Here is a 20,468-nt window from a genome sequence, read left to right on the forward strand (position 1 = left end):
TAGGGTTTGGTGTAATTATATTTGACTGGGTAAACAAGTTTATCTCCAAAACAAACTCTATCTTGATAAATCTATTTGAACTATTATAATCTTATCCTTTCTAAGGTTTATCTTTTACAACCAACTAACGGGTTGTTTTACAAAGACTTATTCAAATATTTTCAAACAAATAGATTATCCAATCTTATCTCTTCTTTGTTTTGAAAATCAAACCCGTTAGATTTGTGTGTATAAATACACATCTTATTTTTCAGATTCAACAAGAGTGCTTATTCCACGTTCTATCTTTATTCTCTGAAAAACTCTTCTTATTTCATTTTCTTGAATATTCTATCAAAGAAGAAGACACATCTCATGTTTTCAGATTACACCTAATGATTCCATGTTCTATCTTTATAATCTGAAACACCATTCTTGTTTTATATCTCTTGAATATCTAGTCAAACAAGAAACCTAGTTTGAGTTGTAATATTTCATTGTTATCTATTGCGTGTATTCATATTAACTTTGTGCCGGGTTGTGGCAAGCTTGATTTCAAAGTATAGCAAGGTAGTTAGAAGGCTAAGGAATAGTAGTGGGTTAGGTAGCAAGGTAGCTTGAGAAATGGTTTCTTTCAGGTGCTATATTTGTAATCAAGGAAAAGACTGTAAGTTCTTTTATTAAAGTTGATATAATACATTATCTATGCTAGTTGACATTGGGACTTGGATGTAGGCCATAGACTAGGTGTAGGGGCCGAACCAAGTGAAAAACTTCTGGTGTTTTTACTTTTCAATTTTCAGCATATTGCATTTTTATCTCTGCTATTTATATTCTGCTGTTAATTGAGACTGTCCCATTTATTGTCTAATTTGTAAAGAGACTGTCCCATTTGCATAAGAGACTGCCCCATTTATTGGCAGTTAATTAGAATATTATATTGTCTATTGAGCCATCAAATTTCATGTTACAGGTGCAAAGAAAAATTCAGCAATTCTTGAATCATATCTGCACAATATTCTACGGGAACATGGGAGTAAGCCTTCTTCTGAGAGGCAATTACTTTTGTCACAAAATGTAGGTGATGAGTGAATTCCAATGTTTCTTAGTTAGTTGTTGGAAATCATTTGACGTCCTTACCTATGGTAAATTGCTTGAGAAACCGTCAAATTATGTAGATCCCAATTTCAATTGTGAATCTTATGAGAGGAAAGATATAGACGAAGATATGAACTGTTTTGCTAACAGTAACTCAGAATGTGTGTGGGATTCAGCCCTTCAAAGCAAGGAAATGGTTGATAGATTGCAGAGTGAATATTATGATAACATTTCGGGCTGTATGTGGGGGGGGGGGGGTATGTAATGAAAATTCAGGTTCCAAGACAACTTCTGGCCCTGGTAGCTGGCCTTAATCTGATGATGTTAAGTGTACGAAACTCCTTACGGAAATCAGTTATGTATTACGAGTACTTAGTAAGCATAAGTGTCTTGCAATAATTCATTTCATAAATATAATACATTTGTCATGAGTGAATTGCAGAGCCTTGACTCTGTTTCTCAGGTGAAAATACCAGCTTGGTCAGGTGGTTCATTAATTGGATAATTCTAATGGCATGGTCATGCAGATTTGTTGTCATGCTCATGCAGTATTTAATTTTAATGTCAAGTATAAGATCATTTTCTCCTAAGATCAACCGGCTAACTGTATTGCAACATTCTTCAATTTCTCTGCTTTTAATTTATTTTTCTTTGTTATTTATGCTTTCTTTATTTATTTTATTCATTTTCCGTCTCAGTCTTTTATCTTTTCTATTATTTTCATTGTTATTCAATTTTTTTCATCTATATTTTGTTTTATTTTGTCAGACTCTTTATCTACGTTATTGTTTGTTTTAAAATAAATAATACCAAAAATAATGATATCTAATAATGATGTTTCCAAAATTCTCTAAAACATTTGATTTTTAAACTTTTTTATCTTTTGATAAACATTCTTTCTCAAACCAATAATTTTGAAAATCATATGTCCAATATCAAGAAATAATTTTTTAACTAATATTATTTAAAATGTGAATCAATAAAAAATGTTATAAGCTTAAATCCTAAAAATAAAAGTAATATTAAAATTTGACATTTTATATACTTGAATAGATAGCAGTGTACTTATAGAGTGTACTTATAGATTTTAGATACTGACATATTAGGAGAAATGACCCGAACTTAAAAAATTTTGTAAATGTTTTTTTTGAGTAAACCCCATTTTTAAGAAAGGAATTCATTTCTAATTTTTTTTTTCATTTTCTTGATAAAGATAAATATTAATATTTGTATTATTGCACGCTTTTTATTTGAAAAAAATGTGATTACTATTCTTCAAGTAATCACATATTTAACCCAACCATTGCCCGGACTAAACATGTAAATTTTGTTTTTTCAACTAAAAATTATATGTATAGTTTAAATAATATATTTTTTTTAAAAAGATTTACATCTATTAAATCATTTTTTTATATAATTTTTAAAAGTAAAATTTCTAATTTAACGATAAAATAGCATTATACAATATAGGATAAAATCAAAGCACGTTTTATTTGTACAATAAATCTTTATAAAGTAAATTGTCAATTATTTATTTTAGAAATAATAATGACCCAAGTATCATTTTATTAATTAATAAATTTCTATTTTAAATTTATAATTCTTTCAAGCTTTTTATTTATAATAGTTTAAATATTTCTTAGCATCACTTGATAAGGTTTATTTTTTTTAAAAGAAAAAGTAACATCATTGTTAATTTCGCTTATTCGAAATTTACGTGGGAGTCTTTTACAACTTACAAAATAGAATACAATTACGAAATGGTTTTCGGGTATACAAATTTTAAATTTTATAGTAGCTTCTTTCCTCTTTTAATATATATATCAAATATTTTCAGTTTTTAATTTTTTAAATTTATAAAAATTATTATTTACATAATTTTATATATTATAAGAGATTCCGTGTGCAAAGCACGGGAAGATTACTAGTTAGTATAAGAAAACCGATACCACGAGAGAATGTCCCTCGACTCAACAAATACGGTAATTAAAATTTTTCAAAGAACAACGACAAAGTGAACGACCCACTCCCGGCTGTTCAACTGTACTACTACCCTGCACAGGTGAGCCCCACACCCACCACGTGGGCAGCAGCGCATTTAAATTACAAAAAACTCGCCCGAGTCAACTCAGCCACTCACTCCAACTCGGCCACTCGAAACTTCCAATTCTCCAATCTCATAGCTCTCCTCAAATTATCCACACTCACTTCACAACAACTATACACACACCTCTCCATCTTTCTCCGATCATCCACCACCGCATTCCGTACACTCCGCCACTCACAACCACCGTCAACTACCTCGCAAACAAATACTTCTCCGATCTCACCTGGATTATATATGTACACATAATCTCCCGCCACGCACGTTCCAATCGATGAAATCTCGAAAACTTCGCGCTTCATTTTTTCGAGTAAATTCACAGGCATTTCTCCGATTAGTGAGCATGAGAATGATTTTGTGTCGATTTCGTGTATTTTTAGTGCGACGACGTTTTCAGGTTGACCTAGAAGTGACGTCATGATTAGACGATTGTTTGAGTATCCGATCACTGAGTAGAATATGTTCGGGTCGGGTCGGATCTCGTAAGGTCCGAACCAGGTCAGTGTAATCGGATCGAACGAGAGAGTTGTTCCAGAGTGTTTTTCGGTTACGAACAGTTTGGTATCATTGACGGCGACGGAGAGCCACGTGGAGGCGGCGGAGTCTATGAGAAGCGACGGCATGAAGTCACAGGTACTCCACGCGCCGCTGTCGATGTCGTAGATTTCAACCGCGTGTAAGTCGTCTTCTAATGCGCACGCGCCGCCGGAAATTACCACACGGCGACCAACGACGGCCACGATCGGGTCAGTCCTCCACACTACCGGCGGCGGCGCGTGGTGCCACGTTAAGTGGAGTGAGTCAATGGAGAATGAGAAGCTCCACGGTGAAAGCATGTAGAGGAGATCGGAATGCGAGGACCGGAGAACGTTGACATACTTGATCGACGGCTTGTCGAAGTGAATCCAAACGTCGGAGCGTGGATCGTACGCGTGCGTGGTAGTGCTGTACGGCGGGCGTGAATTTTGCGTTTGGTAGAGTAGCCACGGCTTGGGATGATTGTAGAAGCGAAGAGATGATGAAACGGCGACGTTCCATGAGTTGGACACGTGCGAGGCGAGAACAAGGTCTGTAAGTGGCACGTGCGAGAGCACAGCTTCTAATATATCTCTGTGAATTGAATTTGCTTCTTGTTGTTGAACTTGCTGAGTCTCCATCGTTTATATGTTTTTGAGCTAGGAGGAATAATAGCAATGGCGTAGGCTAGTTTTAGATGTGTGTATTTATAGTGTGCTTATATTTGCTGACGTTGAAATTAGTGACCAAACATTTCAATAATGTAATGAAAGCTCGTGAAACCATCACCTCCAATTTCAATAATATTTTCTATTTCGGTTTTTCCGCTAAGTACTAAAATTTATATATTTTACTACATTTATTTAATTGACATATATTTTTTAATAATAGTGGACCCTTCTTTATATATAAAATTTTCATCAATTAAAATAACTCAATTTTATAATTTTTAATATTTAGCATATGCTCTTGACACACACTAGATAACCCTTTATAACTAGCATGAATAATAGAATTTTCTTTGTTATACAATTTAATATTCAATTTGCAACGACAAATTTATTTGATTCGTCAGTTCGGGTATTGTACTCGAACTCGAAAGCTGCTTTATGGGTTAAAGAGTTAATTTTGGTGGTCAATTTTTGAAATATTGATTTATTTTTCATGTTAACGTTAAATTTTGAATTTATTACTCCCCTGTCCCTCCCATTTGTTTACACTTTCCTTTTTGGTATGTCCCTTCCAATTGTTTACATTTCAAAATTTTCCAAGAATAGTAAAATTTTTATAATTTTTAAATTAATTACATCCACTACTTTCCTCCACTATACCCGCTTTATACATATAATATTAATCGGTCTTACTACTTTACTCATTTTTCCAATTTTTCTCCACTATTTTATCATTTTTGTTAAACTCTGCGCCCCAGCCAAATGTAAACATTTGGGAGGGACGGAGGGAGTATTAGCTAAAAAGATACGGCGGAGTGCACAACTGTTTTGACAAGTATGTTATCCTAATTTTTAAAGTGTAAAACAAAATTTTAGTAGGTAAGCTGTCCAAAGCTGTGGAACTGTATATCTATTAAACTCCAATGTCCTTATAACAGACGGAGGGACCAATCCATCATATTTTTTTTAAAGTTGTCCGAATTTTGTTCATTATAACACTAGATGCTACATAAATTAAAACAACTTTAAATGTCATAAATCACTTTCGATCATTTGGTGATCGTTAATTTGTAGTTTGAAATAAAAAAAAAAAATCTTGAGATTTTACTCAAAGTTTATATTTGTATGGAAAGTGATTAATCATAAAAAATGGAATTTGATGAATCTTACTTCTCGAACATAATTCTTAACTCTATTAAATCATATTAACTTTTAAGATGCTTAAAATTCATTTTAGTTCCAATTACAACATTAATTTTAACTCATTTTTAAGTTTAAACCGTGGAACATAACATTTATTCCGAATTTTCACATTCAATATGTTGCAATATTTGTGTAATATGTGTTCACGGGCCTATATTAGACATTGATGAATTCTATAAATTTATTTTAGAGTAAATGATACTTTGCACCCCTTATAAATATTCACTTTTTCGGTTTGATCTTAAATTTTTAATTTTGACAGAATACATTACTTAATTTTAAATTTCATTTCATATTGCACCCTTTTAATAATTTTTGTCCAAAATAACCATTATTATCAGGGGTAAAGTCGGAATTTTTTTAAAAAGTTTATATAATGACGATATGCATCTCATGATTTTAATATTTTGACGATATGCACCCTATATAATTTTATAGTTTATACTTTACTTTAAATTTTCATAACTTTTGAAATCCATAAAATCATATATTATAAAATTAAATTAAAAAACAAAACATATAACACACAAACAGGTTAGGGTCTAGTGTGAATTTTTTTAAATAAACAGAAACCCAAAATTAATGTTATAAAAACGATCTAAATCAAAACCAAATGCTATAAAATTAACGAAATCTTGAGCTCAGACATAAACATAAAATTCGATGGTTTTTAGTAGATTATTATATTATGAAATCCGAAGCAAACAGAATAAAATAGAAAATTTTGGTTTGTGTAGTGTAGTTCGGTGGATTCCGAGAAAAAGAATGTCCAGTAACATTGCATACATTTTACAAAAATTTAATTTGTTACATATTTTGTAGCTAATTTATTTTAAAAATAAACATAAGAACATGAATCAAAAGAAGTATTTAGTAACACTAAAAAATTTGAAAAATAAGGCAACTTATAGTTTTAATAGAGATTTATTATAAAAATATTAAAATAAAAATAAGAAATTATAAATAATAAAGATTGTGTCAAAAAAGTGATATCAAAACCTAGGCACATATATTTGATAAAATAGATATCTTTTGATATTATTATTTAAAAATATATATGATTTAAAATTATCTACATAGTATTTAAATTAAAATAATTTGGATAAAAGTCTTATTTGTGATTTCAATTCATATTTAATAGAGAATATTTATATTTTAACAGAATATTTATATTTTAATTATTTTTAAGTAAAAAAATATTATGTAATATTATCATACAAATTTATATATTTTTTGAAATGAGTTGAAGTTAAAATCGAGGTGTAATCTGTTACAATATTAAAAATACGGGATGCACATTGTAATAATATAAATATAAAAAAATTATTCTAATTTTACCCTTGAAAATTGTTAAAAGAGGTGCGATATGAAATGAAATTAAAAGTTGAGGGATGCTTTCTGCCAAAATTAAAAGTTTAAGATCAAACCGAAAAAGTGAATATCTATAAGGGGTACAAAGTGCAATTTACTCTTTATTTTATTCTGATTAGTTTATTTTTTTGTATATGTAGAAGAGATCCATTATTATTAAGAAAATGATACATCCTCCGTTTCAAATTATATATTTAATTTTAAATTATTTTTTTTTCAATTAGTTACCAATTTTTCTTAAATTATGTGATTTTTTAGAAATGAACGTCTAATTTGAAACGGAGGAATAATTAATTAAAAGTAGCAAAAATTATAAAAAAAATCAGTATTTACAGATAGACACACATTTATGATCGATCTTCTTGCCTTATCCAGTATGCATTGATTACCTGGTTTGGTTTTTCAATTTGGATAATACTTTACGGTGATGGTCAAAAATACCTTTTTTTTTAGAAAATATAACAGGAATACCCGTTTTTGAAAGATATGGCCAAAAATACATTTCTAATACGCATTTTAAAAATGGGTAAGACTATTACGCATTTGACAAATGAGTATTATTTAAAAAAAATAAAAAAAAACAAAAAAAAAAGTAAAATCATGATACGCATTCGTGACATGCGTATCATGCTTTGTAAAGGCATGATATGCATCTCACGAATGCGTATCCATAATTTTTTTTTTTAATTTTTTTTATACAAGTTACCTATTTCTAAAATGCGTATTAGTAATACCCCATTTTAAAATACGTATTAGGTAGGTATTTTTGGCCAACCATTCCAAAAAATGGTATTCTTGTCACAAAGTTTAAAAAAAGAGGTATTTTTATCATTTTTTCAACTTTACGTCTATCTGGCCAGTTCCATCTTCTCCAAGTAAGGACACTACATGCACTGTCCTTTATTTTTCATGTGTATCTGTATTTTATTTTTATAAAATTTATTATTATTATCATTTGTTTGATGCTATTATAATTTACAGGTTTTATAATCTTTTAAAGATAAAGGAAATAATAGAAACCTCAAATTTTTTTCAAATCTAATGGATCACATAGTTAAGTGTTTTCCTAATAATAATATGGGACCCATATATATATACACATGTTCACGAACTAAAATCAGCTTAGACACACCATTAGGTAAAAATTTTGGGAAAAATTATTGAGGTACCTAGATTATGAAGTCAAGATAAATACTGTCTTTCTAATTTTGCGAATCTGATAAAGAATAAATAAATACTCTGGAAGGAGAATAGAGATAAGGAGAAAAACAAACACCACTTAATAATTTGAATAACTTATTGAAGTTACTCTCCAATACAAGACCATCTCCGATATAATTCTAATAAAATATTTTTACAGTATTTTAATGTAAAAGTTTATTTCAATCCAATTCTAAAATTTACAATATTTTGTTGTGACATTAAAAATTACACCAAATTTGTTCTTCACCAAAATTTATAGAGCTTTCAAAATTCTAATATTACCCTTATCTTCTTTTACCAAAATAAATCATCCCCTTTGTAATAAAAAAAGAAGAGGAATATATTTTCAAAACAAAAAAAAATCTTTTTATTGTGAAGTTTGGTATAAATTAGTTAGAGATAATCTAAATTTTAATGTAATTTTACATCAATTTAATGTAAAAATTACATCAAATTGGTGGAATCGTTGGAGATATCTATTCACACTTGCAAGTTGAAATTAGGCTAGCTCACTGCCAAACACCTGTCTGCTCCAAATTCGAATACTCAACCGATTTGTATTTTTGAAGGCCACCGAAAATGACAGTACTAATTAATTAATACTGTAATAACAAATTCCATAGTAATAAATACTCTTTCCGTCATCGTTTAATTATCTCTTTTTTTGTTTGATACTAGATTAGTCCCTGGTCGATGACCGGTTAATATTTAATTTATTTGAAATGAATATGTTTATTTAGTAAAATATTATTTTAAATAAATATTAAAGAAAATATTATATATTAATATTTTTATAATATAGAAGAATAATTTATTGTGTACGTTGAATAAGGTCATATAAAGGTTTTTTTTATAAATTTTACAATATTGTGAATTAGTCAAAAATAAAATAAAATAAGTGAGTAATTAGAATTAGATAAGATGAAAAATGGGGAGGAGAGAGAATAAGTGGAGATTAATGAATAAGAAATGGAAATTGAGAAATTGAAAATTAATGAAATGGAGGATGAGAATTAATGAAAAGAGATAAATAGAGTATATAAAAGAGAAGATTTTAAAATAATATAAAAAATGAGATTAAATGAGAAATTGACACATGATATCATGCCATAGCCTGACAGATGACATCAGTTATACTCTGTTTTAGTATGATGCTTATTTTTTTGTTTGAAAGCACAGTTGTTTTGTTTGCAAAACAAGTAGACACTAGACAGGCAACTATGCAACAAGTTGTAACACGACTTTGTTCATTCAGCAAGCACCCTTCTTGCAAAATGAAACATACAACATAGTTCCTGTTTTACAATACGAACAATATAAAGATTCCATATTTGGAAATCCCAAAGAATCTGGCTTTACTACTCACCAGAAATCACGGTGATGAAGGCAGACAAGGTCAGTGGGAGCTGAGCTTGTCACTGCTCAACTCTGAGATGGTGTTGAGCCTCCGCTAAACAGCTTCAACACTAGGAAAATCTTGACAAATAGACATTTTTTGTCCGAACTAGTAGGAAAATGATGCCGTAGCAAGGTAGCTGAACCAAACCATTGGCTAAGTACCTGTAAATGTTTGTTTGCATAAAAAAAAGGTAATGTTCATCAGTCTGTGAAAATTACTTGATATTATCATTTTACATTGGCGATATTACTGTGACAGTACACCTATTACAGATCCGTAAAAACTAGACTATACTAAGGGAGAAAATTTTCGTAAAAGTATTAAAATCCAATTGCTAAAGTCAAAATATTAGCTATATAATCTGTCAAGACAGTCTAGCAGATAAAATATACTCAGGTATCAGGAAAAAACTGACTGAAATGCAAGAGTAAAAAATGTGATACTTATGTACCAAATGTATCTATCTGGATCAGACTGTTGAACTATATTCTTTTAATTTTATAGCAACCCTCAGGTAGATAAAGACTGCCATTGAAGAAGATACATACCATATGGGAGCATACGGAGATGACAAATCAAGATATTGATATGGCCACCTGTAAGGTTTAAACATACAAGTCTTTTCTATTAAAAAATATCATATGATCTTGACTCGTAAAGGAAACGAAAAAATAACAAAAAGAAACCAACATACTTCACTGAAACACAGGCATGGATGGTCCACTGAAATATGACGTATATAGAAGTGAACTGGACAAAATAGGCAATGCGGAAGAAAGGAAACCTCTGGAAGGAATGACAAAAATAGCAGGTTATTCAAATACAGGAAGAAGATCTACAATTCGATAAAACAAATATTCCCAGTCCTAGAAAATGAAGGATCTTTGACTACCTAAAACTTACCAAGCGATTCAACATGATATCAGCAATCAGGAACACAGCATTCAAAGAGTGCATGCTAACCTTGAGCTGTAGTAATTAGAAAGGGTCAATTTCATTTAAATTATAAAAAGGCTGGTAGCCTGGTACCTCCCTATAGTAGAATATTAAACAAAATGGATGTTAGATAATTAAAAAAGCAAATATGGAGCAACATTTCCTAAAGTTTCTTTCTTTAAGCTGCTCTTGTGTCGTGAAAGTGGAACTCAAATACTTAGATGTAGAAATATATTACACAAGTATGTCAAAACTGCATCACAAAGTTCATTTCAAAGTAAGCATACCTCACATATATCATTCACCAATTCAACAGTGTATTCACACTCCAAGTTAAGATATTTCTAAAAGGGCTGGCAATGGAGATAAAGATAATATTTTTGAATACCCAGCACATACAAAACATCAATTTATTCAATTTTATTTACCTACACTATATCAAAGCTCAACATCTATCTACGCCCCACTTCAACAAACAAAACATCACAATCAGAAGCCAGAACTGATAGGAAATCAGTTTTTTCTTGTGCTATTTGTCTAAATGACACTTGGTGAAAATAATTGTGCAGAAGGCAAAACCAACTTTAATATGTAATGCCTATATACTACATCTCAGCAACGAAAGTATGGACACATGCAATGTTGCATCCTCAAACTGACATGGGAAAATGTATCTGCAAAATATATATGTAGAAAGAAAGATAAGTTACCAATTTCTAATTTCTGCTGACCAAAATCTATTGGAAATGACATTTTCAAGGGAGAGAAGAACTTCCAATGGAAAGTTAGCGTGCTCCATGACGAAACTACTTAACATCAGATTAAATTTAAAAATTGTGTGAGCTATAAATTTAACGAGTTTTGTTTTTGATATAATATCGAGTAGATTCCTCTGGACTGCATAACATGAAGTGACAATTAGCTAAGCAGGCACATATTGTTATGCTGATATATTTTCTACATATCTATGTAGTACATCTAAAATTACAATGAATGTTAATGCTTCCAGCACAATTGACTGTAACGTACGGAAATAAGCCCGTACGAATCAAAGAATTGAATTCTTGAAACTTACAAAATTTAGTTTATAATCTTCGGGAGTAAAAAATGGATAGATCACAACCCAAAAGGTGATGTCAGTGAACATCACAGCTCCTGCACAAATCTAATTATGGAAGAAAGAAAGATTTTAGTGGAGAATAAACTGAATTATTGCAGCATGAATCATGATATAATGTTCATGTCATTGAGGAAAATTTCATGTAGGCAAAAAAATTTTGCAGCTTGCAAACTTCTCTATATATAAATTCATTACTTAAAAGCATTGAAATAAGTTTGAGTAGTAAATTTTAACATACATACTATGTCAGCTTTGCAATATTTACTTGGGGGAAATTGAAAGTTACCACAATGTAGAAGCTAAATATGCACTAAATAGTAAATAATGGTTATATACTAAATAACAATGTAGATGACATCCTCGTTTTTCCTATTATAAGTAGATGTCTAAATCCTTTTGTTTACCTTTCTATTTTGAGCTTTTCTTTTATGCTCTATGCATTAGGTCTATTGCATGCCATCAACATTAGCTTATACGAGAAAAAAATGGCAAAAACATTGCTCCACAACCTGAGGCTTCTTTTTAAATTTAAGGATAACAAAGTTGGTTCCTGTCTTTGTCACTTTAATTTTATATCTAATTTAACACCACATAATCTCCACCACACAAGATTATGAATCACTGCACAGAACAGGTGAAATGTAGTATATTTGAAAAATTGAAAGCTTATGATTTGTCAGAGTTGTCCTCCTTTTGATGCTTTGGCCTGTAAGAACATTCTACAAGACAGGGTAGGTGATCAAGAATATTGGTGATTAAGTAGTAGCGAAAATATGTTGTTTCAATGAAAGTTATTTGCTGTCCTCCCCCAACCAACCAAAAAAAGAACTGTTTTCTGAGTATAGAAATTTAATGTAATTGATCTTACCCAACAAATTATTCTTTTGTGTGTTTTCTTTTCACTGAAAACTAACATGACTTTGATAAAGTTTACCAGTATGTTCTCAACTCCCAATAATAAGTCACATGGATTTGTAATGTGCAGAAAGTAAGTGTACCTCGCTTATTGCATAATAAGAGTAAAGCTTTACAAACAATTAACCCGGGCTACCAATTTTAGTTTGATGATACTCAGTACAACAAGTCAAACATACGGTAAATGTAATAAAGAAGAAAAAGCTGCCTTAGAGTTGGTAAAAAAATAAGAGAACTTGCCTGAAAAATTACTTGAAAGACAAAGCCCCACATGTCTGCACTTCTACTGACAGAGGGTTCTTCCTGGCTAACCAAATTTATGGTCATGTCAGAGAGATCTGCCTTTTCCGCATATGTGGGAGTCGCGTAAGTGCCACACTCCATGTCTAACCCCACAGTATCAGGCCTATCATTATCATCTTCATTGCAGCAATAGAAGCATCCGTCGCTGTCCTCTTCAAAATTCTGCACATTTTTCTTACTCCTCTTCTTCTTATTTTGAACAAATCGTTTATTTCTTTTGTAATATCTTTGGTTGTTTTGGGACATTTAACAATATCCGGATAACCACCAATCAAGTGTTGTTTAAACCGATTAATTCCCCCATGATTTGAATTCCCGCAAAGAATACACTTAACAACATCTTTGTTAACTTCCGGCATAGGATAAAAAGCATACTTCCATCCGGGATCATTTGATCGACTAGCTTTTCTTTTAGGATCTTTAGCCAATTCCCTCCGCGTACTTTCAGTTTCGATATCCATTTTTTTCTGCAGAAAGCATGTTGAAATTAATGTTATAATGTTATACAGGTGCAAGCAGTGGGTGTACTGTAATGAAGCAGAGTGAAGTGAAGCAGAGTGAAGTTAAGCAGAGTGGGAGCAGAAGATCATTTTTTGATTCTGCTCTTTTTTTTGCAACAGAAGAAATAGTTAAAGAAGAAAGACCCACTGTAATTTGATGACGATGTGTAAATGTACACACAGTTTGTTTGATTGTGAAATATAAATAAAATTGAAAACTTGCTTTTGAAAAATTGATAAATTAAAATTCAGATGTAATTAAAAAATAAGGGGACTTTGTTTTTTACAGTAAATATTAAAATTATTTTGAAAGAATAACAATAATATTATGTGAAATAAGAATAATTAAAAAAATAAAAGTAATGAAAAAACCAGTGAACAAAATTAAAATGAAAATAATGAAAACAATTTTTGATAATTAAAGTAAAAATCAAAATCGAAATTTTAAAAAGAAAGTTTAATTTTTTTTAAAAGAAAGTAAAAAGAAATTATATTAAATTTTTAAAAAGAAAGTTTAATATATATACCTGTATGTATATACAGTATATACATACGCACATGACGTTAAAAAAAATTAAAAAAGATGGAGATAAGAAGTTAAAAAGATGAAGAGGGAAGAAGCAGAAACACAGAGAAGAAGAGATAGAAGATTGGAGAAGAAGAGACGAAGAGAAGAAAGACTTACCGGAGAAAATGGAGACGAGCCGCCGCCGGAGAAGAGAGAGGATTTAAGTCGTGCTGTGCCCTTTCTTTCTTTGTGTTTGAGACAAACAAAACGTAAGTTAAACTCCAACAAACCCTTTTTTTTCCAAGTCGGGTCAGTAATAAACCGGGTTTTTGGTCGGGTTTCGGGCCGGGTTCCGGGTCGGATACGGGTCGGATCCGGGTAAAGCCCATGAACTTCAAACTCACAAGTCGAGCCTCGACTTTTTCCCACCTGTCGACTTGTCGACGTAACAACAGTGATGATGACCCAATCTAGAATAACATTTTGACATGAATTAATAATAACATGCCAACTATCTTGAACTCGTGAAAATATATATCATGTTCTTATGTCTTTACATGTATTTGAACGGATCTAGTTATGAGGCTTAAGAAGAAGATTAACAATTTTCATACCCCGAAGTAGAGTGTGACCAATGCAAATGTCCACCTGTTCAGCAGCAAAAATATCAGAAAAGTGTATGGGTGTTCTAAATCCCATGACAGACACTAGGAAAAATATTCCAAGCTCTACATGTATTATGCTTGGGAGGATAACAGATTCGCCAAACTACAAGTACTAGCCTAAAAGATTATTCTAGAAGGCTTTAATTTACAAGCAAAATCATACAAAATTATTACTCATTCAGTGCAAGTTAGAAGCTAGAGATGCCAATATTGAATCCAAAGAACTTACAAAGTGTAATAAAAGAATATGAGGCCCCCATCGATGAATATATTGTATGATAGCAATGCGAGGAGCACAAGAAAAGCAATCATTCGGACAGCAAGAAGCCAAACAGGATGAATTGCCTTAAAACATGTTCTCCAAGCTTCGCCCCTGTACAAATACCCAAGGGTTTCCTGCCCATCCCTTCTTCTACGGGTTTTACTCATAGTAAAAGCTTCATATTTCCAAATTATCATTGCCGCTGCTACCATAGATGTAAAAACCCATATTGCACAAAGGAAGAATCTCCAATTTAACCAGTAGCTTAATGTATTTGTATCGGCAGTCATGACTGCCTGTCAGGTCCACCCTAAAAATCCTGTTAAGAAGCTTAAGGTCCCATTTAATTATGCGCGCCTAAACCTCAGAACACTCATATGTTCAGAAGCCTAACTAATAATAATCTGTTCATAAGTCCATATTATCTGATAATTCACAAGTATACTAGATTCACATTGTTAGGGTCACATAAACAAATAATCGAGATTAATAAAACACAAAAAAAGGAACACAGAACTACGTTACACAATAATTCAACACCGAAACTCTTGAAAGCATGTCTAAATAACCAATCCACTCTAACTTAATAATCTGATCAGAAGTTCATATTATCTTATAATTCACAAGTATACTATAAGTGACATTGTTAGCATCACATTAATAAACAATCGACATTGATAGAACACGTAAAAGAAACACAAAACAAGGTAACACAACAATTCAACATCGAAAAACCCAAAGTATGTCAAAATAACCAATCTAATGTAATACAACATCGTGATCGCTTTCCTCTTAAAGAGGAACTGGCCAATTGGCATTAATCTCATCTATATAGTTTTCTTCAAGCCTGTTGTATCAAATTGAAAGTTAAGCTAACTGCATTTATCAACCATCAATGACATAAAAAACTCTCAAGTCTAAACTGTACGTACAATCAACTTATAAGTTAAAAATATATGTATTTCCGACTTATAAGTAATTTACGAGTTTTATTAAATGATAAGTTGAGTTAAATTTTACAGAAATGAAGATAAATAAGAAGTTTACTAGCTGAAGATGAAAGAGAGGGAGAGACTAACAAAATTAGCAAATATATGAGGAGAAGTTGAGATTAATTCAGCCAAACTGCTATTATCACATTCCTTGCCCACATTCAATCGCAACAAGCTTCATGTTGGTGTAAATAAGTTTGACTTTTTCTTCTTCTTGAAATTGATCAATTTGAAATGAAATTCTGCGTGGTAATTATGAATATTGGATATATATTACAGATAAGTGATAGCTAATTCATGTTTACATTTATACTGTAGAAGTTAAATTTTTCTAACTTGCCAGATTCTAGTCAATTTAACAAAAAAAAGGTGTTTGAAATTTTTTTTGTTTGAGACAAAAGTGATTTTTTCAAATCAAATTAGAGATTTTATTTATCAAATACAACCTTCAATATTAGTGTTATAATTAATTTTTTGAACTAGTTTTTAGGAGGAGTTTTTTTTTAAAGTAAATAGAACAAAAAATTAATTGAAACAGCTAAATTCTAAATTCAAGTCGCTAATCAAAACAGATAACTCAATCGATTAGTATAATATAATTAATTTTTGTAGTTTTCAAAATAATAGTAATGTTTTTGCAAAAATCTATTTAATCTTAGATATTTTTCAAGAAACTCCAAACTAAATTAATTTAAACGCGTGTTCACTTCGATGAAATAAGATATTAAGGAATAAGGGTAAAATAGACTTCTACTAAGTCTATTAATATTTCTTGTTAAATAACCTTCTATATATCGGGAGAAGAAAAGGATTTTAGATAAGGATCAGAAACAATGTATGAAGGATTTCGAGCACATAAACGCGACATAAACAGTAATTAAAAACGTGAATAACCAGAATTTTCGAAACCCACCGCATGATCTATGCGAAAAACATATATTTAATTCGTAGATTAGATTGTTTACCTTAAGAAACTTTACCAATTGGTTGACTAATGGAGATCTAAAGATTGTTCAATCACCACGCATCCCGCTCTCGCGATCTACGATCAATTGATATCCACACGAATGCTTGAACTCAAGGATTGGATGTGTACTAGCACAGACTCGTTTCTTCTTACTCTCTCCATCTTCTCTCTTTGTGCCTAGGGTTTTAGTAAAAGTAAAAAATCAGCCAGATATTATATAGAGAGTATAAAAACGAATTATAACTCTTAACTAATTAGGAATTACTAGCCTAAAACCCGTGCGATGCACATATTATTTTTAATATTACATTATTTTTTTGAATTTAATTTGAAGTAAAAATTTTAAATTATGAAACTTATTTATTTGAAATTTTAATAATATGATTTGATAATACTTATTAGTATACATATACGTGTTTAAGTTAGTTATACTAAGTTTTAAAAAATAATGTAATGATTGAAATTTATATTTTTATTTATATTTATAAGTGTGTTTACAAAATATTATTATATTTAATTAAAAGATAATTTTAGCTGAGATCAATAGTATATGAGATCAATAGTATATGAATTGTCATTAGTCTGTTAACCGACCAAATTCAACGAACTATATTGAGGTTTATGTTAGTTTAATATATTTAAACCTAAATCAATAGTAAAATTTTATGTGTCAGTGGCAAAAAAATTATGTTAGCTTGAGTCCCGTTATATCAACCAAATCCAGCTAATTATATTTACTATTTTATTTACTTTTATTTTAACCCGGATGATTATTATTTTTTTATTTTAGACCGAATGGATAATATGTATTATTTTGTTTTAGTTTGATGACATTATATCGACCCACGAATTTTCTTTCAAATTTTTATTTTGTTATACCCTGGTTCAATAGTATAATGTTTTTTATTGAGATCAATAATATTTATTATTTTATTTTAGCCTGCTACTTCAAATCCAACTAACTATATGTAGTTTTTTTTAAAATTTTATCTAAAATTGGATCAATAATATAATTTTTTTTAGCCCGTTCGGTAGTTTGATGACATTATATGGACCCCACGAATTTCCTTTCAAAATTTTTATTTTGTTATAGTTTGGTCCAATAATATAATATTTTTAGCGGGATCAATAATATTTATTATTTTATTTTAGCCCAATTATTCAAATTCAATTAACTATATGTAGTTTTTTTAATTTTTTATTTAAAATTGGATGAATAGTATAATTTTGTTTAGTCCGGCCGGGTGAATTTTATATATTATTTTATTTTAACGAAAACCATTAGACATATTATAATTTTATTATGAATATTTATCTATTTGTAAGAGTATTTTAGTTTAAATATTACTATAATTACGGTGACCAGACCGACTAACAACCAAACTTTCATTGTTTCGTCTTTAATATAATAGTATAGATAGATATTATAGAAGTGAGGTAAATTGATAGATAGATAATCAACATATATTAAAGAATTGTCCATAATATTTTTAGAGAAAATTTTGTTTTATTTGGAGAAAATAAAAAAGACAACATGTTTTACTTAAAAAAGGTATAGATTAAAAAGAATTGTCTAAAATATTTGTAGAGAAAGAGTTGTTTTAGTTGGTTAAAATAAAAAAGACAACATATTTTACTTATAAAGGTAATTGGTTAGATATTAATTAAGTAAGAGATTGAGTAAAATATTAATTTTTTTAAGAAAGGGCAAATATGTAATTGAAGGAAGGACCGCAAAATTTCGTATTTAATATAATAATATTAATAGATAAATAATTTGACTTCAAAAGTCAATTTTTTTTATTTTTTTATGTAATTGAATTGTAAGATAATGCTTACTTTAAATATATTTGTCGTTACATAGTAAAAATTATATAAAAAAAATATTAATTTGATTTATCTCGTATCAGTGATTTACATTATTTTATTTTATCTTGATTCCCAATAAACTAACCAAATTAAACTAATTATTTTTAGTTTAATGTTATTTTTTTTAAATTCCGGATCAATAAGATAATTTTGTTTTACACTGGATAATTATTATTTATGTTATTTTTGTTGGTCCAATTGTATTTTTATTTTAGTTTTTTGTTAGTCTGAATCAATTGTATAATGTGTTTTTTATCCTGGATAAATAAAATATATTATTTTGTTTATCCAAGTTCATTAGTATAATTTTTTTAGGAGGATTGATAGTATTATTATTTTATCTTATCCCGAGTCATATTATATATCAACCCAATATTAAGAATTATATATAGTTTGTTTAAATTTAATTTAGCCCGAAATAACAAATTAGAATGATATAGAACTCCATATGAATTAAAATTGATAGAAGAAGTTGAATTTAATATAAATTATAATGATATAAAGTTCGATATAAAATAGAATTGAAATTGGTAAAGTAATAGAGGAAGTTGACTTCAATATCAATTATAATTAGAATTGATCGACCCAATAATTAGAATTAGAACAATTAAATAAGGGTAATTAAGTAATTTCAGCAAATACCGACCGACCGACTACCAAACTTTTAATGTTTCGTCTATTATAATATAGTATAGATTATTAATTCAAAATTCCTATTTGTATAATAATTAAGTCACACTTAATTATTTAACAACTGAATTTCATAATAATATTAGTAAATTCAAATATCATTATTTATCTAATTAATTAAGTCATATTTAATTAATATTATAAATAATTCAAATTACTTTAATATAATTTAAATCCAATTTAAATTATATAATCCTTCAAACATTCTTTGTGTGTGACCCTATAGGTTATTATTACGTTGACAACGAATTTTAAATCTAATTTAAAATCATAAACAATGAGCGGCATCTAGTAATACATCATTGCTCGCCAAGTAATAATAATTCAATCGGTGATCGATTAAACTTTTCGTGAATAATGTACAATGTAATATAATCCCTTTAACCAAATATTATAGATTAAACTAGAGGCATGTCATGTGTCATCCTCATCATAGTTTAATCCAAGTTTCCTTGATCAATGAGTAGACTATCATATCAAATCAACATTTGAGCGTGGCCACGCGTTTTATAGTCTAGCTCACACAAGAGCCCAATAATATCACTCCTAAAATAGGAGGGTTAAATCCCATCTAGATCATTCATATTCTCTTATGATTCATAATATACTCGATGTCCATTTTTATCATTACTAGGTCAAGGATAACTTTTAATAGAATCAATGTATATTAATTCTCGTATAGAAATATAATGACTTCAGGTTTAAGGACCATTACATCATTATCACTGTGAGAATTACTTATGACACAATAAATATGTAGACTCTCACAACGGGTTTGTCCAGCACCATGTACATATACATTTGTCTGTATTTTTGACTTTAGTATCACTATACCTATGATCAATGAGATGTGATCATCAGCCAACAAACACACCAGCCTTAATGCATTATTATTGTCCCTTAATAATAATACTTGACTAGGGACCTTTAGTATAATATACGTGAATTTTATATATTTCAAATATAATAAAAATATTAACAACAATTATTATTATAGTTAAAACAATAATAAAATATAATTTAGATTAGGATTAGTTAGAATCAGAATATGTGATTTAATGTATTTGATAAATTAAAAAAACAACGTATATAATTATTTTCTTATTAGAATTCTAGTTCTAATAGGGACACGACACATTATTTAGTTTAGTGCATATAAATACTGGGAAACATACGGGAGTCTATTAAAAAAATAAT

The 20,468-nt window shown here is 29.6% G+C and overlaps 2 protein-coding genes across 2 annotated transcripts; both read right to left on the reverse strand.

Moving 5' to 3' along the window:
* Nucleotides 1-2,907: 2,907 nt before the first annotated feature.
* LOC141667613 (F-box/kelch-repeat protein At1g23390) lies at nt 2,908-4,382 on the reverse strand. The gene has a single exon (XM_074474168.1). It carries the CDS (start codon nt 4,336-4,338, stop codon nt 3,214-3,216), a length of 1,125 nt encoding a protein of 374 aa, XP_074330269.1. The 5' UTR covers nt 4,339-4,382; the 3' UTR covers nt 2,908-3,213.
* A 4,831-nt stretch (nt 4,383-9,213) lies between these two features.
* LOC141664553 (uncharacterized) lies at nt 9,214-15,826 on the reverse strand. Its single transcript, XM_074470506.1, has 10 exons — nt 14,721-15,826; nt 14,441-14,474; nt 14,004-14,296; nt 13,102-13,285; nt 12,756-13,064; nt 11,556-11,645; nt 10,448-10,513; nt 10,239-10,330; nt 10,093-10,140; nt 9,214-9,705 (listed from the first exon to the last, which is right to left on the reverse strand). The coding sequence occupies exons 1-10, from the start codon at nt 15,041-15,043 to the stop codon at nt 9,612-9,614; spliced, it is 1,533 nt and encodes a 510-aa protein (XP_074326607.1). The 5' UTR covers nt 15,044-15,826; the 3' UTR covers nt 9,214-9,611.
* Nucleotides 15,827-20,468: the final 4,642 nt, after the last annotated feature.

Source organism: Apium graveolens, chromosome 6 (assembly GCF_009905375.1).
Source record: "Apium graveolens cultivar Ventura chromosome 6, ASM990537v1, whole genome shotgun sequence".
In the NCBI taxonomy this organism is placed as follows: Eukaryota; Viridiplantae; Streptophyta; class Magnoliopsida; order Apiales; family Apiaceae; genus Apium; species Apium graveolens.